Below are 24,841 nucleotides of genomic sequence, written 5' to 3' on the forward strand. Positions count from 1 at the left end.
TACAAATTAAATACTATTTGTTCTAGACATAAAGTGCTATTGCATTTCCCAGAACCCCAGTACAGCTATATTAATATATAAACTTATGATGGAGTAAAGCAGTAGTCCATAATCTTCTGGTATAATTTCCTTTTAATAGTGAAAATCTACCCCAACCCCCCACCTTCCCATCTGCGTCTTCCTATATCACTTTGCTCAGATCTGTCATTCGCATTTCTACATTGTACATTGTGATTATCTGTTTACATAGAGATAAGGTCTGAGTGGGGTTATCTCTTCCCCGCACAGTGCCTAACACATGCTAGGTGCTCCAGTACTTGCTGGAGGAAAATCAGAGTTCCTCTGGAGCAAACGCAGCCCTGGTTGTGAACTCAGTGCTTTATGTATTGATTCATTTTCTTCTCAGTGACCTGTAACCATGGAAATGGTGGCTGCCAGCACTCCTGTGAGGACGCGGCTGAAGGCCCAGAGTGTAGCTGCCATCCACAGTACAAGATGCACACAGATGGGAAGAGCTGCCTTGGTGAGTGGGGACCCCCCCACACTGGGTGTGGGTCTGCTCCAGCCACTCACCCCTAACCCTATCCCAACCCTAACTATTAATGGTGTTTACACCAGATGCAGGGAGATGCCAGTGCATTTGCCCCCAAACAGGTCCTGTGCTGCTTTACATGTGGCAGTGGGAGTGGTCTAGGCCTGGAATGGGAACCCCACTCTCTTTGTGCGACTGGAAAGCCCTTTCTTCTCTCCTGGATGAGGCTGCTCCTAGAGACTGGGATAACACATTTCAAAGGTCCAGGGCGACACAAAGTTAAAGCTAGTTGTTTGTGATGACACGGTGGCCTTTAGGGTCAGCAGGATCAGGGTTGCATGTTTCTGGTGGTATGCCTGCCCTGTCTTTCATGCTGTGTCCTTTGACACCTGTATTTTAGAGGTTCCCAGGCCCAAGACTCTCTTTGTCCTGGCCTGAGGGTACCAGAGTGAATCTGAAGCTTGTGTTCCCTGGTGTCTCTTTGATCAGCGCAATGTGCTTCAAAAATCTTTGCCATAGTTAATGTTTCCTAAGGCTCTGCGGCCATTTCGCATGCTGTGTTTCCCACAGAGCCTCATTACAGCACATTTTTATTGAGTGAACAGTCACATATCTTACATTGTTCTCATGTCTGGGATTTTAGCCGAAGCGGTTGTGCAGGGGATGAGTAATCTGACTCATTCGGTCTGAGAACTGAGCTCTTTTTCGTCTCTTGTAGAGCGAGAGGACACTGCCTTGGAGGTGACAGAGAGCAATGCCACATCCGTGGTGGATGGGGACAAACGGGTGAAACGGCGGCTGCTCATGGGTAGGCACCTCCACCACCCTCCCCTGGTCACTGTCATTGTCCATTTCCCTCCCCCACTTACACCTCAGGCCTGGACCTGGGACCCATGTGCCCTCAGACCAGCTGAACCGGGGTCAGCAGCTCCTGTCATGCCAGGGTGTGTCTGTTCTTTGCCCAGTGCTGTTGCTTAGTCATCATCCGAGACCCTGGTATTGTGGGAAGAGCATCGGCCCAGCCGTCAGAATAACCGGGCTAGCATTCGACTGGTAGTGAGACCTGGGCATGCTGTCCTAAGCCTCCGTCTCCTGGTCTTTCTTCAAAATGAATGTAATAAAATCTACCTCTTAGGGTTGTCAGGACGCTCAGTTAAGATAATAATATACAAAAGTGCCCAGAGTCCACTGTCTGGGACTTAGAGGGCGGCCAGTGAACGTCAGTTCTCTTCCTTCTGGGTAACTGTGACCAGAGAGGCACTTTGGGTAGCCCCTAGCTTAACATGGTGATTTGTCTGGGTTTTTTTGTCCACTGAGTCTTCCTGTTCTGACTCAGCCCGTGTTAATGGCAGAAGAGATGAATGGAGAAGAGTGGCATGTGGCTGTGGGACGTGGGAAGGTCTCCCAGCAGGTCCGACAGAGGAACTGGAGATGAGAGCAGAAGTAGAGGCGGTGGCCGTGGGGGTGGGAATCAGGCAGATCCTTTGACACATTATTACTCTGAAGGAAGCTTGGCTTGACCTAAACAAAACCCACCTTTCGATGGGTTCGGGATTTAACAGTCAGGTAAGATACTGAGCAGCTATTGGTCACCAGGCAGGTGACATTTCTGAACTCTTTTCTGCCCTATTAAAACTTTAAATTGCCTAAATTAAAATAGTACATATGAATCATATAAAAACTTTAAAAAAACTTAATTAGTATTATTAAGCTTGTAATGAAATACATCATTTCCTTGTCTCCTAAATTTCTATTCCCTCATCCCATTCACCAGAGGCAACAATTTTTAATTTTCCTACTTGTTTCTTCTGCTGGCTCCCCTGTCCCCCATATTTCTGAAAAGTGAAATGTATACAGTTATTTCCCTTTTTTATCCAGTTTGAGATATTCTCTAGTTATTTCTTGATTTGTCAGTTTTAGATATTAGCTTCTGACTTTCTACTATTAAGCACTAAGTTTTAGCTCTTCTCCTCTCTTTCTCTCTCTCTCTCTCCCCCTCTCTCCCTCTCTCCCTTCCCCCCCCACCCCCTCTCTCCCATACTTTTAACATGGTAATATCACAATTTAAATATTATGTGTTTATACTACTGTGACTATGAATATCTACTGTATTTCCCCATGTATAAGACACACCCTTTTTTGAAAAATTTGGGGTGTAAAAACTGGGTGTGTCTTATACAGTGGTTGTATGAGCGCAAAAACAAGTGCGGAAAAAAGTGGGAAATGCAAGTAAAAAAAACTACAACCACTGTATAAGACGCACCCAGTTTTTAGACCCCAATTTTTTAAAAAAAGGGTGCATCTTATACATGGGGAAATATGGTAAATATGATTCACCCGAGGCATGTAATGTGCTATGATTATATTTTCTTTGTTTGCTTAGTTTTCTAAGTACCTCTTAACAGTTCTTTTGCAAATTTCTGGCAGAGCCCTGAAACCCTTTTCAGTGTGTTCAAATACAGCAGGTAACATATCCACTCCATTTTCTTCTTAAGAAGTCTCTTCTGAGGCTTCCACCTGCCCTAGTGGGGCCTGACTCCCTAGGCCATCTGTACACCTCTCACCTGGGCCTTCCCTTTAGCACCAGCCTGGAATTCCCTTCACCACTCTCCTGTTTTGGTGGATCCCATGTCTTCTTTTTTGTTGGTTTACAAGGGTAAATATAGATTTTTTTAAACTTTGCACATCTGAAATGGCTTTATATTCTACTTTTACCCTTTATTGAGAATTCAGATTATGTAGAAATCAGAATTCAGAGTTGGAAAGAATATTCCATCAGAGTTTTGAATAGTTTTTGAATGCTCTATTGTTTTCAAGCATTCAGTGTTGCTTCAAGAAGTCTAAAGTCATTTTTATTCTTGGTCCTGTATATGGGACCTGTGAAATCTCCTCTCTGAATATTTTTATGGCCTTCTCCTTGTTCCTGGTGATCTGAAATTTCATAATAATGCCCCTCACTGTGGGACTTTTCCCACCTGTTATGCTGATTACTCAGTTGGCCTTTTCAATATGGACATTAAAGTCCTCTGGTTCTGAGAAACTTTCTTATATTTTTTTCTTTCATTATTGTCTTCACTCCATTTTCTCTGTTTGTTCTCTCTGAAACTCCTATTAGCTGGCTGCTATAATTCCTGTATTGATCCTTCTCTCTTCTCTTCTTTATATTTTTGTTCTACTTTCTAAGAGATTTCTTTTTCCTTTTTTGCCTAATCCCTCTGCAGGATTCTTTTTAAATTTCTGCTTTCAAGAATTTTACTTTGGTCTTTTGTTGTAGGAACCTGTTCTTATTTCAGGGATGCTTTTCTTATCTCTCTGAGGAAATTAATTATAAGATTTTTAAAACTTCTCTTTTGTTTCCTGTATTATCTTTGTTTCCTCCAAGTTCCCTTTACCCTGTTCTTTTGATTTGGTGTATTTATTTCATATTAGAGGCTTTCCTGAAATTTCTGGCGATTCTTGGCTGACTTTTCATATTTAATAGTGAAATACTAAAAAGCTGATTACATGTTCTTTCAGCTGGTGGGCTTTATGCTTAGGTGACTAGGCAGTGACTTAGCCATTTCATTTGGAGATCCTCAAATGCCAATATCACTTGGGCAGGTCAGCTGGAGAGGAATCCTTCAGGATCCTACTGAGGAGACATAGGCTTGACCGCCAGCATTCTGGGAGTTGAGGGGGGTGGATAAGAATTTTTTATTGCTCTTTTTAGAGTACAGACTTTCACTGACAGTGCCTCCTCCTACCCCTCTGCTATTCTTGGTGCTCTTGAGTCCAGTGCTTCTCTGGTCACACTTCTCCAGAGGATACATTTCTCTGCTGTAACCCAAATAGGGGAGGGATAGTCACCTGGCTGTGGAATTTAGGAGGGGACCTGGAGACTGATCTATTTGTTATACAGACTCTCAATCATTCTTCCTGTTTTTAACTCCATCCTCCTCTCTGCCTCTAGGATAACTTAGTACCACCAATTGCTGAGCCTTTGTGAGATTCTGTGGCTTACATGAGCTTACCACCTGTTAGCATCCCCTCTGCAGACCACTAGGGTTTAGCTTCCTGCTATGCCAGTTACTGCTCCTCCATTGACATGCCACTTCCAGAATATTTGACATCTTTCATCTATTGTCTTCTCTTTTCCTTGTCCTTAAGGATTTATACTTTAAAAAAATCTATTTACTCTCATTTTAGTGAGGCTTGGAGAAGAAATGGATAAACACACATGTTCTATCATATTTAATTAGAACTAAGCTTGTCCCCCCAGGCTCTACAATGAGGTAGCTATGGAAGTAAAATCAGGTTTCCAGATGCTAACAGTTGAATGAATGTTGAAGAGCATCTGTCTGTAACTTTGAATAACTGTATGAAATGCAGAACTAGAGGTCATTTGCTTATTGTTCCTTATCTCTGTAGATGCGATTTAACAACTGTGACTGACTTTTTATGTAGTTCTGACAGCTCTTTCAGGGAAAGGTAAACTTCTAATCTGAGTTACTTGGCAGCTGCAAGGAAGAGGAGGAAGCATTGGTCTGCGGCAAGGGAATGATTGGGGTGGGCAATGCTTACCCTTTCTTGCTTTGCCCATTTCTCATATTGAAGGGAGAGAGTTCAGGATTAAGGAAGGAACACCCCGCTGTTCTGCATTCACATCTAGCCTGCCACATGCATCAGACTTAGCAGGTCACTGGCTGTGGATCAACAGGAAGTCTTAGTGGCTTCAAATCTTCCACTGGAAGGGAAAGGCATCTTTACTTTCAAGATGAGGTTACTGATTTAGGTGCTTTCCCTCTATCTTACCTGTGGGTGGCAGAGACTTGGGGATATGACAGTGAACACCCTACCATGCTTCTCGGCTTTTATGAACTTTGTCAAGAATTTATATTGCACCAGTATCCCTTTCCTCCCACCTGTATCAGCACTTCTTTAGAAAGCTAACTGCCTTTTTCTTACCCCCTTGTCAGAAACGTGCGCTGTCAACAATGGAGGCTGCGATCGCACCTGTAAGGATACTTCGACAGGTGTTCATTGCAGTTGTCCTGTTGGATTCACTCTCCAGTTGGATGGGAAGACCTGTAAAGGTAGCCTGTGCCTCTCCATGCTGCCAATGTGTGGGGATAAAGACAGCTCTTCCCCTCCACAGCTCCTGAGTGACTCCAGATTTGCTTATGATTCCTGTTGATGGAAGCTCTTCCCTGGGCTAGTGGAAGGTTATAATTGAGTAAGCTTAATTAGAACCAACTTAATTACACTAAGTGTTGAGAAGGTCAGCATCTACAAGTATCAAATAATCCATTTCAGGCAGTGACCTTGTTAGAAAAAGGCAGATGTTCAAGGGAACATTTGCAGGAGATAATATCAACATATCATAAATAACAGCCTGGAGATTATTGTGCAAATAACAGCCAAGATTGTTATCAGAGAACTTAATGCATAACTGTACCTTTAATTTTTACTGATGAATAGAGACCCCAATGACCTGCAATTATTTCATGGGCAAGAGTACAAAGGCTTAGTTCTTTAACATGATAAAAAGTAGATAAGCAGTTACCAGATGAAAGTGAGAAAAGATAAGACTAATGTGAGTATCAAGAATCACTTAAAAGCATTAAGACTATTTGATCGTTGTGTAATTTGCCAAAACAAATGTCCTGTTTCCTTATAACTTTAATCATTAAGCTGGAGCAGAAAATATACCAAAGGGAGCCATCTTATCTTAAGTGAGCAGGGCAAGGATGATAATATAACAGGACATCACCATTCTTTCCCATAGGTTGTTTCCTGATGCTAGTCAAGGGCAGTGTAAGTCAGAGTTCTCAAGGGGACAAAGCACTTGTCTTTCGAAATTGATTAAGCCAGCTCAAAAAACATGTGTGAGATGAAAACCATCAGCAAACATTCTTAAATGCTTGTATGGGTCTGTTTTTGTTTCAGAGGATAATGAAGCACACACAATAGCACCTCAGGGACTTGTGGAACACGAGGCAAGTATCGCTGTCTGATTTGCCGATGCTTGCCTGTTACAGATATTGATGAGTGCCAGACCCGCAATGGAGGTTGTGATCATTTCTGCAAAAACACCGTGGGCAGTTTTGACTGCAGCTGCAGAAAGGGATTTAAATTATTAACAGATGAGAAGTCTTGCCAAGGTATGTGCTGAAACGTAGCTTTGCTGTGCAATGTCCGCTGGTTGGAGCAGAGAAGACGAAACCTCACCCTGGCAGAAATTGACAGAGTCATTAACCCAACCTCCAACCTGAGCTTCACTTATTTCATCTGTTAGGTGGATTAAAAGCACTGACAGAACTCACAGGTATATTTTGGAAATGAAGCCATGAATGATTAGAGAACACTTCCAAGAACCCACCTGCTGTGATTACAGGAGAGCTCGCTGCTAGAAATGGAATGGATGCAAACAGGGTTGTGTTAGGATGCTGAGATTATGAATAATTGTCCTTTTCTAAAATTTCCTTTAATGTTATGAATTTTAAAACAAAATTTGGTGGCAAAAATATGTCGACTTAGTTAACATATCTTTTCCTAGCAAAAAGGTGGGGTCAACCCATAGTCAAGATCATGTACCAGTTGTGTCTTCCTCATGGCCCTTGTTTGAGTGAGGGAGGGGGCTGAGTGGAGGGGAATCTGGTCAGTTGTTGGGAAGGATTGCAGACCCCTTCTCAGATGTGTTCCTCCCACATAAGGGGTGTGGAAAGGAAACTTCTCTGGGTAGCAGTTGTTGATATTAGTAACTATTTGGGGTGGTGGTGAGCTATTCTGAGTGGGGCGGGGGGCATCACTTATCTTTTTACATGAGCCTCTTTTATGCCCTATTGATATATAGGAAGAAGCTCTCAAAAAAGTTGTGTTGTCCTTTACTCCTGTACCATTTCTACGAAGAACAGCCAAACTTAGTTTTGTTAGAAATCCCAGAATTAAATCAAAATCAGAAAATAACATCTGATTTCACATCAGATACTAAAGATTAACATTACCTTTTTTTATCTTATGGTATGAATTGGGTTTCTCTCTCTGTCTTTTTTTTTTTTCTTAATATATATTTTTGTCAGGCAGTTCAAGTTTAGCCCCCTTTAAATTCAACAAGTTCTTTCTGGATGATTATTGTGTGGTTTTCTTCCATTTGACTTGGAAAGCAAATCTGCTGTTCCACATAATGTTTCATAATGTATAGAGCAAGAAATACTGTTTAAGCTGTGTAAACACATTAAAAAGGAATTAGAAAAGTGATCTCATTTTTTTTGGCAAAGCAAAAGCCCATTGTGAGCAGCCAAAGTCAGCTACTGGACAAGTCCACTTTCTCGACAACTGGCTGATGTTAATAACAGAATTCAGAGAGTGACATCAATTACTAGGGAAGAAACAGACTTTTTCTCATTTTTCACTGATCAGTCTTGGTAGTAGAAATATTTGCACAGAACAAATTTACTGAAGAAATTGCCAGGGTTTCTGGGAAAAGCTAGGGAAGAGGAGGTTTTGCAAGAATTTGCACTTTTTATTTCTTTTTGTTGTTGTTCTTCTAGTTCCTTCCAAATGTTTGTTTCTTATTAATGTAGTTTCTCATGGTATGTTTGGTGTCGAAAAAAAGATCTAGAAATGGTCTCGCTGGCTTCCACTGAGTTCTGCACTGGTCCTGGTTTGTCTATTTGGAGACATAAATGGTAACCGTTAAAACCGTCCAAAGAGCTGAGGAAGTGAAACACTGAAATTCTAATCTGCGGGGAAGATGTGAGGACCAGACCAGAGAAGAGGGGATGATTATATTGACAAACGCAGCCTCGAGGCCAGTTTCCATGACCTTAGCTGAAGCCAGGGAGGCCTCCCCATTAGACCAGGACAGTAGAGGCCCAGGACTGAACCATGGGGGAGGAACAAAGACTAGGGATTGGCCAAGAGGATCCAGTTTGGAGCTTAAACACAAAATTTCGGTGTCTGCAGTAGAAGATTACTGAGACTATTAGCATTAAATGCATTCTTTTAGTGCAGAGGGCATTAAAACCCAGGATCAACAGGCCTCCTGGGGCCAGAAGACTCATTCTGGAAAGATCAGAAAGAGATAGGAACCAGTTTTATCTCCAAGCTGAATGTCTTCTCCTTTCAATTTGCCATCGCTTATTAAAGTACTATTGCTGTTTTACCAATAGTAATATAATAATCATAATGCGTAGGCTGCACCTTATAGTTTGCAAACCCTTTTTAGGTATGTTATCTCATTTGCCTTCATTTAAATAGTTTAAATTGCTCAGCCCTGCAAATAAGTGTGGGTGAGAGACACCAACTGAGCTTTTAGGCAAGTGCAATTTGCAACGAAGAGTCCAGCAGTGAGTACACTTATTGTGAGCTGCCCAATACTTTCTTTAACACAAGTGATTGGGAGAACTGACAGATCATTTTGTATTGTCTGTGTTGTTTTTCTCGTCACTGCTATTATTATGCACAAATACTCTCCATGCATCTCTTAATGTTGATTTCAGGTCCCCTTTCCCTTTACAATTCCAGATGTGGATGAATGCTCTTTGGACAGGACCTGTGACCATAGCTGCGTCAACCACCCTGGCACATTCTCATGTGCGTGCAACAAAGGTTACACCCTCTATGGCTTTACCCACTGTGGAGGTGAGCAGAACACCCCTCTGGAGTCAGATGAGGCTGGGCCTGCAGGGGGACAGGGCCTACCCATCAAGGTTTCCCCAGGTCAGGGCCAATTCTCTTACATTGGGGGGTGAACGGGACAGTGCAGTCCTTGGACAGCAGTAGTGAGTCCATTGATTCAAGGAAAGCATCTGCTAAGGGACTTCACCCCCTCCCCCCACCCCCAGCCCATTTATCCCTTTAACATGTCGAGTGTGAAATAAAGCAGAGAGAAGAGCTAAGTTATTCAGCTGTGAACTCTTTATCGATGCAGTTATATTCAGAGAATGGGTGGATCTCTCAGGAGCCAATACCCTATCTGTTGGAACTTCCCAGCAGATAGTAAAGTCACAGTCTTCAGAGAGTCTTGGCAAACCACCAACGATTGCACAGCCCTGCTGTGCATGGGAACTGGCTGTGAGGCCTTGTTCAAGCCCTTTGTGCTGGGCTTTGAGCTGACTTTATCTCCCTGCTGTGCACCCATGGAGCAACATGTTCTGATGTCATTTTAGTCCTTATGGTCCAGTAGACTATGGCATAAATCAGATTTGGCACCAAATGACTTCCACTTTGCTCCCCTGACCGTCAGGTTCATTCAGCATCTTTGAGAATACAGATTCTGCCTCAGAATGTCTGGGGCTGCCAAGGCAATTCTAAGGATCTGAGGGTTTTGGAACCACTGGCCTAAATCCTTCCCGCTCAGTCCTTGTGTCCTGTGTTTAAGAAGAATGGATAGTAGTGATTTGCTACAGTATCATCTCCCCTCATTTTCAACATTCTTGGCATGGCTAAAAATGTAACTTCCAGTTCATCAAGAAATGCCAAGTTCACGGCCTCTGAAATGGATGTGGATCTGGGTGTTAGTTGGAGCCAACTTGACCTGGTCTCAGTCTCAGGTTGATGGGGATTAGTACACGTGATTTTTCTTCTCAATACTTCACCTGTGTGAACTGTTGAGGAGGATTCCTGATTCTATCTCCCTTGGTATGTAACCCAGGAGGATGATGGAGTTCTATATTGAAGCCTGCGCAGAGGCTGAGTTGGATATCTGATAGTAGAGTGTGACCCCTTTTGAGTGTCCCTAATGGGGGAATGGTTTGGTCAAGAATGGAACTTGAGACCATCCTGATGAGTGGCTCATGCCAGGAAATCCACTGAGGGGGGAATGGGGTCAGCTGGTACACATCCTAAAGGCAATTAGCACCTTCCTTTTGTTTAATAAATTTCAACCACGAGTTTTCCTTTCCTGTTCCTTTCTCAAGGGAAGAATAGCATCAGCTTGGTCAGTGATGGGCTGTGGTGACAGGAGTGTGTTTTGTTCCACAGACACCAACGAGTGCAGTGTCAACAACGGAGGCTGTCAGCAGGTCTGTGTGAACACAGTGGGCAGCTACGAATGCCAGTGCCACTCTGCATACAAGCTCCACTGGAATAAAAAAGACTGTGTGGGTAAGGGGCGCCGAGGCAGAGCGTCCGCCAGTGGGCTCGCCATTGGCCTAGCAGCGCTCTCCCATGGCTGACTGGACCTGTAGTGCAGCCGACCATCCCTCCCCTGAATTCTCCTCCCCTCAGCTGTAGCAGCTGTTCTTTAAATAGTTCAAAAACAGGAGATACTTTACAGGCTCTGTGGTGTTTCCTTCTGTGCTTCTGCATAGGTTGGAACTCACTTCTGTTTCCCTGGTTGCTTTTCTGCATGAAAAAAATAGCATATAAGTAGCTCCTTTACCTTGGTAGAAAATAGTGCCCGGCGTCTTATGTTCTGTGCTGGGTGTCAGCTCTACCTTCTTTTCTTGGGGCCTTTGATGCATGGGACTCAGCTGTCCTTGTCATACCTGGAAGTGTCCTTCTCTTTCCGTAAGTGTCTCTATTTTGTCCTGTCTAGAAGTGAAGGGGGTCTTGCCCACTAGTGTATCACCCCACGTGTCCCTGCATTGCAGTAAGAGTGGCGGAGGAGACAGGTGCTTCCTCAGATGTCACTCGGGCATTCACCTCTCTTCAGGTGAGTGGGTACCAGTCCCTGGGGCAGGTCCTCATGCCAAAGCCAGGCCTTCCTGGCCTTTAGGTGTCAGATGCCCTCAAAGGCTTCCAGGTGTCTGACTAGCTGCCCCCTGACCACCGGAGGCCAATGCTTTGAGACTCCATATGCTGGGCGTTTTCCTAGGGGTCCATGTGGAGTCAGGGGTGGGAGGTGATTTTAGCTGCTACCAGAAGAGACTGTAACCTTGCTTACATGTTGACAATCCACATTCTGTCTGTCAGGACTGCAAGAGGCCTACTCTGTCACCTGCGGCTCTTCCTCTCCTCTCAGGAACAAACAGCAAAAATCAAATGACTCTGCTTTTGGGGGTAACTACCAAGTCTGCGTGTTCTCTCTTGGGCTCACTATGTTCAATGGGCTTCATTCTTGGGGTGCTGTTCTTGGGTGTTGGCTTTGTTTTCTCTTTATCTCCTTGATGCCGTGAGCACGTTCCAGAATGTTCTTGCCTGCAGCCTCAGTGCCTGAAATCTGACTTACCATGTAACAGATATTTATTGGGTGTCCACTGTGTGTTGGGAGACTCTGTGTTCAGCCTTGGTGGGTCATCATACTGGGCAGAAGCTCACACAGCTCTGGGACCAGGAGATTTGGGTCTCCCAAACTCCCTGTACCCTATAGCACCTCAAAGGCCTAGCAGGAAGTATGTACCTGGGGCCTATGGTGTTTGTGTAGACAGACATGGGTATGACAGGGGGAGCAAGAATTCTTTCCAGAGAAAGAAAAGACTCCAATCCCTTTCTCCTTTGTCAAAATGCAAAGAATAAAAATTTAAAGATTTTAGGAAGCCTCATCCTCCCAGATTTAGACATCTCTGTGATTATGTCATGAGAAGAGCTGGATGAGGAAATGAGTTTTGATGTCCATATTGCATGGACAAAGCTAGAAACCCAAAGCAGGATAGTAATAGCTCACATATTGACTGAACAGTTAAAATATATATACCAGTCACTGTATTACACGTTTTAGCTGATTTAATCCATGCTACAATCCTCTGGGGCAATTTTACTATTATTCTCATTAGCCTGGTGAAGAAATTGAGGTTCAGAGAGGTGAAATAATGGATCCAGAGTGACTCAGATAAGAAATAGTGGAGCCAGGATTCTAACTGGGCAATCTGGATCCTGAGGCTTAAGCCTGATCCTTCACTGCCCCTCTTACAAGATGTTTGGACCCAGCCAGAGCAGACATCATGGTCTGTTTCACCAAACCCCTCAGTGATGGTCCCTTGGAGATTTCGGCCACCCTGAGGATGGGCAAGCAAATAGTTAACAGTTATTCAGTTCTTACTTTAGACCAGACAGTAGGCTAAACATTTTTTTTTGCATTATATTATTTAGTCCTTGTGACAGCCTGATAATGTAGGTGCCATAATTATGTCTATTTTATAGACGAGGAAACAGAATTAGGGAGATTAAGTAATTGACTCAAGTTCTCATCATAAGTTGAAGGACTAGAGTTTAAATCCTCTTCATTGGCTCCAGCACCTAACATATGGCTAAGACTGACCATGGGAGGAGAGCAGAATTTGGCACATAAGAGCCCAAAATGAGGCCCTTGCTCCCTCCTAGACCCTGGAAAATCCTAGCCACGTTTAATGAGTGCCATCCTTGTCTGGAATGGTGGCTCCCTCTGCCATGTCCTCCCAGGACAGGTTATTTAGTAGGATCTGCCTTTCCTCATTTTCCTCAGCAGTCTTGTCCAAATTTGAATCAGAGGACTCTGGTATTCTTTCTCGGGAAGGCACAAAAAGGACCTCATATTTCATCTCACTGTTGAGGTTGCTTTGGGCCCATCCTTTGTTATATTTGAGCATTGGGTTCATCTCAGTAGAGGGATAAGTGTAGCTCTTAGGAAGCTCCTGGTGTCCCAGTCCCAGGGTGATGAGCCCTCCATGATCCAAACCTTTCTTGGTCTCAGGGTAACAGAGGGGCTCAGGGTGTGCAGCGTGCAGTGGGACCCAGCCAATGGGCAGCTCACCATTACCCTCCTGGTGTTTCCATTCCTTTGCCTCTGATGGTAACATCTCTCACTTGTTTCTTCCTGAAGATGTCGTCACCGTCAGAACAAGTGTAACCTTTAAACTAAATGAAGGCAAGTGTAGTTTGAAAAAGGCTGAGCTGTTTCCCGAGGGTCTGCGATCAGCACTACCAGGTATGGAATCAGATGGCTGGTGCAGGGAGTTTGCCTGCATGTTGGGAAAGGGGTTCATCACAAGCTCAAGCCCTTCATATGGAATCAAACAGTTCAGAATCTCCAAGGACTTTCTTCACAGAAGAATGGAGATCCTAGACTAGCACCACCATATCGTTCTGGGGTTATACATCAGAGCTTCTTTTGCAAGGTATAGATGATGAAGTACTGGGGAAAACTGAATTCACAGGCATCAATCGAGCTTTCAGATGCATTAGCACTTTGTGATCACACTGGTTTAAATTTTCTAGATCTTTGAGTTTGCTTGAAATATAAGCCAAAGAAATGCAAAAAGGTTTGGCTCAGAAAGGATAATCTTTGATGAACAAAGATGTAATATCCAGCTTTCCTACTGGATTTAGTTTTTGGAGGAATCAGAAGAACAAATGCCACCCAGGTAGAACTGGACTTGTTGAAAAGAGCAGAACCCAACACTCGTCTTTCTCGCCTAGCTCTCGTTTCCAGTCTTATTTCGTAGAATAATTTTGGAGGTTAGAAAAAAATCAGGATTTGTGTCTTAAGGGGGCTTCTTTCCCCAATTTGCTCTCAAATAAGTCATACAAACAAACATAAAGCTCACTGTAGTCACTTTGGACTACCCATTTTATGTAACTAGCCAAGATTAATTTTGGTACCTCCATTTGATGGACTATTATGCAGCTATTAATTATATGTTCCAAAGAATGTTTAATGACATAGGAAGTTCTTGTTATAATGCCAAGATGAAAAAAGGGGAGTACCATTTTGTATATCTAATACAACCCAAATTGTGTAAGAAAAAGGATAGAAGAAAAAAAAAAAGAAAACTCACCTCATCATTTATAGTGGTTATATTTGGGTTGGAGGAACATGAGTGATTTTAATTTTTTTTGCATTTTCCAAATTCTCCATGTTGAGGATTTATACTTTTAGATCAGAAGGAAAAAAGCAGTATTTAAAGATAGTTTTGGTCATTATAGTTTACTTAATAGCATTGTACTAATGTTAATTTCTTAGTTTTGATAAATGTACGTTTTAATGTAAGATATTAGTTAGCATTAGGGGAAACTTGGTGAAGAGTGTATGGGAACTCTCAGTAGAATCTTAACAACTTTTCTGTAAATCTAAACTTCTATCAAAATAAAAAGGTTAAAAATAGATATGGGAAAATTGAAAAGGAGAAAGGTTCAAAATGAATATCTGATTAGTTTGAGATTTGAAGTTAGCCTTTTGAAAAGGTAAGATTGATCATGAGAGGAATATCAAGAGGGGATATTTAATTTGCTTCCCTCTCCTTTGGCCTCTCATGAACGGTTGCTTTGAACATCCTTAGAATGTTAAAGAAGAATATGATATAGATGATACATCAGTTCAATAAAGTAAGATTTAAAAATAGAGATAATTAATCATATGGGTGAGATGTGGACCTACTCTTTAGTTCCGGTTAAACAATCACTAAAGAGTCACTGGAAGCCATAGAGGAGGGATGGCCACCAATGGCATCGGGATGTGCAAAGCTCTGCCTTACATAACACTTTCATTCCAGATATCGTTTGGTTCTGTTTATTCTTTGTACCATATAGTGCTCCTAGTTATTTTAAAATGAGACATCGCTGTTGATGTGCTTTCCAGCTTTCCCTTGGGGTTGGAATTACTTCAAGGTCAGTTTGCCTGAAAGGAGGAGTTGGCTTCCTCTCTCCTCCCGTGCTCATTCTTTATTTGAGGCCTCAGCCCCTGCTTGGTGCATCATAGTCCAGCTTTAAGGAAACCAACTGTGAGAACATGAGTGCGCCTTGGCAAACCATCAGTCAGGAATGCAAGACGACCCTGGTTCCTGTTGGCCACGTATATGGCTGGTCAGGCAGAAACATCCAGCATTTTACCCATGAAAATAATTTTCAAGAGCTGAATTGTTAAGTTATATAGGAGGCAATCTTGGCTCTTCAAAATTAAATTAAATTAAAATGTCATCGTGCTCCAAGCTGAAGGTTTTCAACATCTTGGCATCTGGAGTTAATCACTTCGTCCCTTGAGAGTTGTTTTAATGAAATGTTTACTGAGCTCTAGCGAATGTTCAGCTGAGTACTTTGCCAGAATTTGGCTTCCGATAATTTTGTTTCTCCATACAGAGAAGCACAGCTCAGTAAAAGAGAGCTTCCGCTACGCAAACCTTACATGCAGCTCCGGCAAGCAAGTCCCTGGAGCCCCTGGGCGACCAAGCGCCACTAAGGAAATGTTTATCACTGTTGAGTTTGAGCTTGAAACTAACCAAAAGGAGGTGACAGGTTGGTTTGAAAACGGTGTCTGGTGCCAGGCTTCTCACAGCTTGCTCCTTATTCCTTCGCCTTTCACGCTTCATCATTCTTGGGGGAAAAAAAAGTAGTGTAACCACTGAAGTATCTCCTGTTTTTTGTTTTTTTTTCTTTCTTTTTTACCCCCAAACTAAACTGAATTTGTTTGGAACCTGATGATTTTACCTGCTTCATAAAACCCGAAGCTACCATTTTGGTCAAACAAATTTCTGTTGGGATCGAATGCTGCCCAGCCTACTAGGTGTCCAGCTCCAGGCCTCCCCCGATTCTGTCCATTGGGAACTATGGGTGTTGGTGGGTCCTGCAGTCGGTCTGGACCTCCTCACGTACCACAGCCTGACGCCCTCCCCCACTACTGTCCCTCTCATTTCTGTAGCTTCTTGCGATTTGAGCTGCATGGTAAAGCGAACAGAGAAGCGGCTCCGGAAAGCTATCCGCACACTCCGGAAGGCTGCTCACAGGGAGCAGTTTCACCTCCAACTCTCAGGCATGGACCATGAAGTGGCTAAAAAGTCTCCCAGAACATCTGAACGCCGGGCAGAGTCATGTGGAGCGGGCCAGGGCCACACAGGAAATCAGTGTGGTGAGTGGCCTGCTGGCCAGGGCCTTCTGGCTAACAGAACTGTCTTGAGCTCTATAAACTCTAAGGGTAACCAAAGTCTGGCTCATCCTGCCCTCTCTGGGCTCACTCTGGAGACGCCCTGGACATCTACTCATTGGGGAACTACATGGTGGTGTCTGTCATGTCTCCTGGACCAGGAGCTCCCCAGCACCTGGCATAGTGCTTGGCTTGTGGTGGACACTTAATAAATGTTTGCTGAATTGAGAGACAGAAAGGAAGAGGCAGGGTTGGTGAGAAGAGAGAGTGTAGTCCTTTAAGGGTCTGAGGGATGGTGGTCTTCAGATGCCTGTGGTCTCCCAGCTGGGGCAGGCCTGTGGGTGTAAGGCACCATGAGCCTTCTGCACACTCTACTATCCCTGTCCTCCTCTCATCTCCATCTGGCTTGATTGATGGTGGCCATGAACAATCTCCTGGTCACAGTTTTGTGCAGAGGCAAGGCTGGGGGGCTGCTCAGCTGCCTTGTGAGATCCCTGAGCTTTGGCCTAGGGCTCCTAGCAGTGTCACTTCCACGTATGTTGGAGTGTGTGTATGGTGTGGATGTCAGAATTAAATTTGAGACTTGGCATTTGAGCACCATTAATTCTATTTCTCTGATGGGGTTCCAGGCAAGAGGAACCTGGGCAGGAGGTTCTAGGGTGGTCAGTGTTGAGATTTGTTTGCTGTGAGAGACTGCCCTGTGCAATTTGCGGAGATTCTTAGATAGAGAAAATTGGGGGAATCTCACTTTATAATCATAATGGTAATGATTTATTGAGTTCTCACCTGTCACAACAACACTATATCTAAGCAGTGTATCTGCATTATCTCATTTAATCCTAACGGTAATCTTACCAGGTAGGTGCTATTATCTCCATTTAACAGATGAACAAACTGGAACTCAGAGGGCAGAGTTCTCTTGCTTAACATCATATTGATGGTCCAACTGCAAAACCTGTGATCTGGTCCCAAGTGAGGGGAATTTCAATAACCAGACCCCTCCAGAATAAACTGATATTCTTGCAGAGGTGTCATCAGAATCACAAGTCCCAAGAAATGAAGCTTGAGCTAAGGAGCAATAAATCAGTGTTTCTGCAGGAGCAAAGCTGGGGACTCACTCAGGAGAATTGTCAGCAATATCCGCACAGCCCAGATCTGTTGCTTTACCAAAATGTAGTAAAAATCAAGTATAAAATAAATGTAACTGTCCACGAGAGGGACAGGTTCTCAAATAGTCTTGACTTTTATTCCAGCTGACTCTCTTACAGACAGAAAAAAAAGTAAAAGCAATACAGGTAATTGGTTTCCTCTCATTTAAAATTCTAAGAGCTCCAGTTTCCATACAAAAATGGTGACGAGAATTGGCTGTTGTTGCCCTCCTTTCTGGGATGAGATGTAGAAACTCTCAGGGATGGCGGCCTGTCCTCCTCCTGGCCCCATTTGCTGCCTGTTAGGAGGAGGCCTGGTTGGCTCACCAGGGAGGCTTGGTGGCCAGTTAAGAATTCAAGAAAAACTAGTGTCAAGGGCTCTGGGGACCAACTCCCGGTGAGAGCATGACCAGTGTTACCATGAATATGCTTTTGGGAAATCAAGAGCCCAAGAATGAGGATCAGGAGTGACTTAACAGAGACCTCATGACCGTGACAACTTATAAAAGACACTCAGTATGGGTTTATGTAGCTGCTGTCTGTGTGAATGTGTCCTGAGGTACTTGTCATGCTGTTAAGTTGGATTTGTTGCTGAGGGAGGCAGCGTGTCTTGTCTCAAGAGCTCCCTCTAGCAATGGATGAATTTTGTAGCCCATGTGGGACCAAACCAGGTTCACCTTGTCTGACAGCAATGTTGATGATTTTACCATGTAGAGGAAAAAGCACAAAGAATTGCCAGTGAAATTACTTCCTCCTGCTGGAGGGAGGACATGTATGTAAAGAGGGGTTGGTTATCTTAATTAGAAAGGCTTTTTACCCAGCAGACACATGGCACAGGCAAGCCACAGTGTTTGTGTGTGTGTCGGGGGGTGGGAGGAGTGAGAGGGGGGCGTCTGCCTGTCTGTCTTATATTCCTGGTCTGTTTCATGGTGTTGGAACTTCAGGAAGACCAGGCTTACTGGTATTTTCTGAACTCTGGATGGTACATGCTATAGAGACAAGCCTAAGATAATTCTTTTTGGAAATTATTTTCAGTGTTTTCAGAAAAGAGTCCAGAAAAGTGTTTTGAATCACCTGGAAAGAGAGATGGAACCATTATGTTTTTCCTTTAAAATATTGTTATTTAGTTTTAATTACCCAAACTGTGTACATTTCAAATGGTACAGATATGTGTACAGTAAAGGTGAAAGTTCCCTCCTCAGCTCCCACTCTCAGTCCCCAGAAATAATCACTGTCAGTAGTTTGCTGTGTGTTTTTCCAGGTCTGTATTTATGTACATATAAAAATTAAATTGTATTTATTCATTCAATAAGTATTAATTGAGCACCTACTATGTTCAGTGCTCAATAGTGCCAAGTACTATTTTAGGTGCTGGGAATCCAGTAATGAAACAAAAGAGCAAAAATCTCAGCCCTTACAGAGCTTATGATGCCAGAGGAGGGAGATAGACCACAATCCAATGAACAAGGAAATTTACCATGTAGCAGATGGCGGTAAGGGTATAAGAACAGGTGAGTGGAAAAGAAAGTGCCAGGGCAAAGGGGTGAGGTGAGGAGGAGCGTACACCCCAAAATGTAGACTATGGTCAGGGACTATGGACTTGCAAAGTGTCATTTGGGCAGAGATGTGAAGGACAGAGGAAGCAAGCCATGGGGATACCTGGGAGAGGTCCCAGGCAAAGGCATCAGCAAGTACAAAAACGCTGAGGCATTGGAAAGAAGGCCAGGACAATGAGAGCTGAGGGAGGCGAAAGAGAGGAAGTCAGAGCAGTAGCCGGATCACATGGGGAATGGAAATGGTGGTGAGGACACTGACTTGGAATCTGGGAAACGAAGCCAGTGAAGGTTTTTAAGTAGAGGAGTAACAGGGTTCTGACTTATGTTTTGAAAGGACAACTTTGGCTGCTGTGTTGAACATATATTATAGGTTTATGTGTGAAAAAAACATATTTAAAAATATATATCAATATAATTTGAATAGTGCTATGTGTTAAACTATAGAGTAGATCACAGACATCCTTCCATGCTAATAGAGGAGGTACCTTATTTCTTTTAAAGCTTCCTAGTCTACTTTTAAGATACAAGTACTTATTAGCCATACTAAATATCCACCTATAGCAACTCTATTGGTGGATGTTTAAGTTAATTGTAATTTTTCTATTACAAACAATACTGCGTGAATGTTCTTTTCTTGTGCACATGGCCAATATTTCTGAAGGATAGACTTGTAGACATCTGATTGCCAAGTCAAATGACATGCACATTTAAAACTTTAATAGATACTGCCAAATTACCCTCCGAAAGACCATACTCCCTCCAACATTGTATCTGAATGTTTATTGCACCATATCATTGCTAACATGGGTTAATTACCACTGATCTTTTTAATTTTTGCAAATCTAATAAGCAAAAATGATCAAGATTTTAAACTTGTTTTTCTTTATCTGTAAGACTGAGCCTGATGTCATATGTCTGTGGCCATTTGGATTTCTTGTGAGAATATTCATATTCTTTCCCTCTTTTTCCATTGAATTGTTTGTTTTTTCCAATATCATTTAAAAAATAAATTTGAAAGTCCCAAGTTACATCAAAGAACAGTCACTTCTGATCAGTTAAATTCTTTCTTCCTTATAGTCATTTTTACATAGTGAAGTCTCTTTAATTTGGCATTTAAGGACTTTGGGGACAGCCTGCTCTGTAGGTGACCTTTGTACCATCTGTGATCCATTTTAGCAAGATGGCAAAAAAAAAAGAAAAAAGAAAAAAGAAAAAAGATAGCAATTATATTCTCCAAGGAACAAATTCCTTAAGCTCCACAGTAATTCATAAAGTTGTTCATAGCTAAAGAAAAATTAACGATGACATGAATTTCTAGCTATTTTTCTTTCATAGCTATTTATCCTTTCATAAAGGATAAATTATTTAAGAAATATACTGCATATAGATATAGAGATAGAGATAGATAGATAGATAGACAGACAGACAGACAGACAGACAGACAGACAGATAGATAGATAGATAGATAGATAGATAGATTATTCTTAAAACTTGCTGAGATTTAGACAAAAACACAATCCAGGCAATTGGCAAACTGGGTAGTATTTTAGTGCCTGGGTTCTTGAGAGACTAGGAAAGTTTAATTCAGCTTTTAACAGCTATAGCTTTCTTCTGCAGTAGTTGAGAAAAATGAATTCAAGCAGTATTTATCAAGATACCTCTCTGCTACCCCGTGGACTTGTTATGAAGCAGTGAGAATATAATGGGCGAGGGGCCTGCTCTTATGAAGTTCACATTCTAGCAGAGGGAGATAGGCAATAAAAAAGTAAAGAAGGGATCATTTCAGAAGTTATAAGTGCTATGAAAGATAATAAAACAGAGAGGGTCAGAGGGGAGCAGGGGTTACTCTCCATAGGGTGTTCAGGGCAGGCTCTCAGAGCAGGTGACACCTGAGCTATGACCTAAGTGAGAAGAATCATGTCTTTTTTTTTTTTTAATAAATAAGGGAACTAAGGCAGAGGTTTGATAAGCCATTTACCCAATGTCACCCAGCCTGTAAGTGGCAGAGCCAGGATTCAAATCCAGATCTGACTCAAGAGCCCTCTGTTCCCAACTCGCTCAAATTGAAAGCTCCCCTCCTGGGTCCAGCCTGTGCCCTGTGATGATCTGACTCATACTGCACTCACATGGAGAATCCTCCATGGTCGGGCTCTGGGGTAGATGCGGGGGAGGCCTCCCTAAATACGACACCATCCCTCAAGGCACACTCAGCCCTCTGAGGGAACAGGGGGAGAGTCAGAAAGCCTTCCCAAAGACAGAAAGCTTAAGCTGGGTTCTGAAGAATGCACAGACGACGTGTCAATGGAGAGGCGTGTTCAAGCAGAGGAACACTCCTGAGGCATGAGAACGAGCAACATTCGCAGAGGGCATCACTCACTTTTCAGTGTTAGCAAACCTGGAGAGCAGGCTGGGATGTGGCGGGCAGCTAGGCCGGTGGGGAAAGCAGGGCAAGTCACGAGAGACCTCGAGTATGTGGCTAAGGAGTCTTCATTTTATCTCTAGGTGACAAGGTACCATTTGAGGATTTAGCCAGGGAGTGTCTAGGTCATATCAGTATTCTAAAAAAAAAAAAAAATCTCTCTGACCAGATTGGGGGTGAGGACTGGAGGCAGAGAAGCCAATTTGGGAGCTTTTGAATGCTTCACATAAGAAATATTGAGGACATGAAGGTCCTAAATTGAGTAGAAAAGAAGCAATGGATCACAGAAATATTTCGGAAGAAATATAAGCAGCATCTGGTGATATATAGAACAGGAGACTGAGAAGAAGGAAGAGTTGGGGTGAAGTCAGAGATTTCTGACTTGGCCTCTGATCCTGGCACTTACTTTCCGTATGTCACTCATCTCACCCAGCCCTGTTTCATATGCAGGAGGCACTGAGAAAAAGCGAGTGGGTTGGTTGAATAGTTGGATGAATGTGATCACTGGGGAAGAAATAATCAGAAAAGATTTATAGGAAAAGCAGGGGGAAAAATAGGCTCTTGAGAGGGCATGAGAAAGAATGAACTCAGATACAGAAAAAGAGCCTAAAGACTGAGCTCTGAGTCGAAGACACAGAAATGCCAGGAGTCGCAACCAGAAGCTCTTTGAGTCAGGGAGCGAAGCAATCAAAGAAGCACTTTGGAAAGGTGAATCTGATGGTGTGACAGAGCTGAGGCAGGGAGCAACAGAAGACAAGGGAAACAGAAGGTTTTTGCAGTAATTTGCATAAGAGATGGAGTGGATCAAAGGACACTAGTGCCATCGGGATGAAGAGTAGGGAATGGACAAAAGGGACACATCTGCAGAATGCTGCCGCTGACTGATGGGCAGGAAGAAGAGAAGTCCAGGATAATTACTGCAGTTTAGATTTCAAGGGCTGGAGCGTTGGTGACTGAGAGAGTAGAGATGTGTTTATAAAAACAGTAAGAAAGACTGGATAGGGAAGGAAAGAGAAGCATTCCCTTTGGGCAAGTTGAATGTAAGTTGTAACAAGACTTCCAGATAGAGATGCCCATGGGCATCTGAGAGTCTAAGAAAGTAACTTCATCTCTCCATGTCCAGATGAACCCTTCTATTTGTCTGCACATGCTCTGACTTGCCTGCTGTTAAAATGGATGAACAACCCATGCTCCTGCCCAAGACGAACTCCTCCACTTGTGCTCTGCAGCCCATTCCCTCTCACCTTCTCGAGAACATTGCTCCAGCTAGTGTCCCCACAGACCCTTCCCCATCTCAGAATTCTTCTTTTCTACTAGAGCATTTCTAACAGCACACACATCTGTCTTAAAAAACAAAAACAAACACACCCCACTTTGACTTTATGTTCTCTCCAGATACTGCCTCGTTTCTTGGATCCCCTGTAGAGTAAAACTCCTTGAAACAGTTGTCTAAACTCCTTGTCTTTGCTTCCTCACCTCCCATTTTTGCTCAACTGTAGCCAATTTGGTTTTCATTCCCAACCCCTCCATTGAAACTGCTTTTTCCAAGATGTCTAACAACCTTCATGTTACCAAATCCAGTTTCCACCTCTCACTCAGACACCATTGATCACTCCCTCCTTCTGGAAATACTTTCTTCTCATGGGCTTCAGACACCACACACTTCTGGTTCTCCTCCTGCCTTGCTGGCTGCTCCCTTTTCATTTTCCATGCTGGTTCTCCCCTAATTTTTGATCTCAAAAACATCAGGTATCCCAGGACTCAGTCCTCTAGCACCCTCCTCTAGTGTCACACTGTCCTAGATGGCCTCTTCCAGTGCCATAGCTTTAAATATAATACCACCACATGCTGGCAACTCCCAAACTGCCCTCTCCAGCTCTGACCTCTGTTTTGAACTTGGATTTCTGTATCCCAGAAGTGTTAAACATTTTTGATCACACACATACACAAACACACACACACACACATGCTAAAATATTTTTAAATTTATGAGTGTTTACATATTTAAAAATTATACTTGTACTATTGGCCAATATATTATATACATTATAAAGATAGAAGAATGAGGTACAGATTAAGTAAACAAAAACTAAAATAGCTGGCTAGCATCTTCAGGTACCATATTTACAATCTGGCAAGGTCCATTGTTAACAGTAGTGGTTGTAAATCCAGTTTTCAAATAGTCTTTTTGTTAATTTCTAGTATTTGGGCTCAACTCTGGTTGAACCGTTATCGTTTCCATCTCGTGATGTGGTCCAACAAAGAGTGAGTACTCGGAGGGCAAGCTGTGCCAGCCTGGCACTGCCCATTGCTCACCGTGCTCGCATTGTTGGTTCCACCTTCAGTCCAGGTCTCTACAGGAATCATTCAAAGTGCTTTCTATTTTGTGACAGTTAGTTTGGTCGAAACTGGGTAATAGAATCAGGAAATCTATTTGACCAGGCACAGTTAAACTGTAATGCATTGAAAAGAAGAGAATCAGTCAGTACCTCCTGCCGCCAAGTTGTGGAATGCTTGCTCTTCTCTTTTCTTGGAGACCTTGTGTCTTCACACATGTCTGTGACACATGGAAGTGTGCATTGACTGCGGGGTCGTTCTTACAGCGTATACTAAACCAGTATATGAACCTTTCTTTATTTCTCATTTTTGTTAAATAAAAATTAATATACATAGGTGTGAAAATGTTTTGCCCACTCCCAGTGGATCATCTTGTAAAGCCCTGAGGTGTGATATTCTACTTTGGAGACCAGCAATAAAACTGATGCCTTTTCATTATCAAACTTGCCCGACCAACAAGCATCTCAAGCTCAACGTGTCTAAACAAAATATTTTATCATTCTCCCTCCCTCCCAAATAAAACCTGTTTCTCCCTCACCTCACTAAATGGCACTTCTATTTACCCAGTTGCTCAAGTTGAAAACCTCAGTGTCTCCTTGACCTCTTGGTCTGTCATGCATCCCATCTAGTCCATTAGCAAATCCTGTCAGCTCTGCCCTCAGATTCTATCCTGAATCGAGCTAGTTTTCTCTTCCTCCATTATTTCTACTCTGTTCCAAACCACCATCAATCATCTCCTGCCCAGTCTATTGTGATAGGCTCTGAATTGTTCTCTTTATTCTTGTCTGCCTGTAGTCTATTTTCCATGCAGCAGCCAGATCTTTGAAAAACATGTCAGATCATGTGACTCCAGCACACTTAGAGTAAGGTCTAATTTGCTTACCATGACCTTCAAGAACCTATGTGATCTGGCCATTGCTTGCTTTTTAAAATTTGTCTACTGTCACTCTGCCCTTTTCACTATGTTCCTGCTACACTGACGTTCTGGCTATGAGGCAATGCCTTTGCAAGTCTATTTCCTTCTGATCTCTGCTCAGAGAGGCCTTTCCTGGCTATTCTTTTTAAAATAGCATATATATATATATACATTTTTTT

At 42.9% G+C, this 24,841-nt stretch overlaps 1 protein-coding gene across 11 annotated transcripts in view; it reads left to right on the forward strand.

The window, feature by feature from the left end:
* Positions 1-24,841, forward strand: part of SCUBE2 (signal peptide, CUB domain and EGF like domain containing 2) — a 59,230-nt gene that overhangs the window by 19,131 nt on the left and 15,258 nt on the right. For 8 of the 11 annotated variants that reach the window (XM_019656188.1, XM_019656194.1, XM_019656191.1 and 5 more), the window contains 11 exons: positions 407-523; positions 1,251-1,340; positions 5,488-5,604; positions 6,550-6,672; positions 9,038-9,154; positions 10,496-10,618; positions 11,052-11,168; positions 11,429-11,515; positions 13,254-13,358; positions 15,506-15,661; positions 16,065-16,271. In XM_019656188.1, coding sequence (XP_019511733.1) covers positions 407-523; positions 1,251-1,340; positions 5,488-5,604; positions 6,550-6,672; positions 9,038-9,154; positions 10,496-10,618; positions 11,052-11,168; positions 11,429-11,515; positions 13,254-13,358; positions 15,506-15,661; positions 16,065-16,271 — 1,359 coding nt within the window. The remainder of the gene's footprint in view (positions 1-406; positions 524-1,250; positions 1,341-5,487; positions 5,605-6,549; positions 6,673-9,037; positions 9,155-10,495; positions 10,619-11,051; positions 11,169-11,428; positions 11,516-13,253; positions 13,359-15,505; positions 15,662-16,064; positions 16,272-24,841) is intronic. The other 3 variants (XM_019656189.1, XM_019656193.1, XM_019656198.1) reach the window with 3 other exon arrangements.

The sequence above is a fragment of the Hipposideros armiger genome, unplaced genomic scaffold, assembly GCF_001890085.2.
Source record: "Hipposideros armiger isolate ML-2016 unplaced genomic scaffold, ASM189008v1 scaffold_256, whole genome shotgun sequence".
Lineage (NCBI taxonomy): Eukaryota > Metazoa > Chordata > Mammalia > Chiroptera > Hipposideridae > Hipposideros > Hipposideros armiger.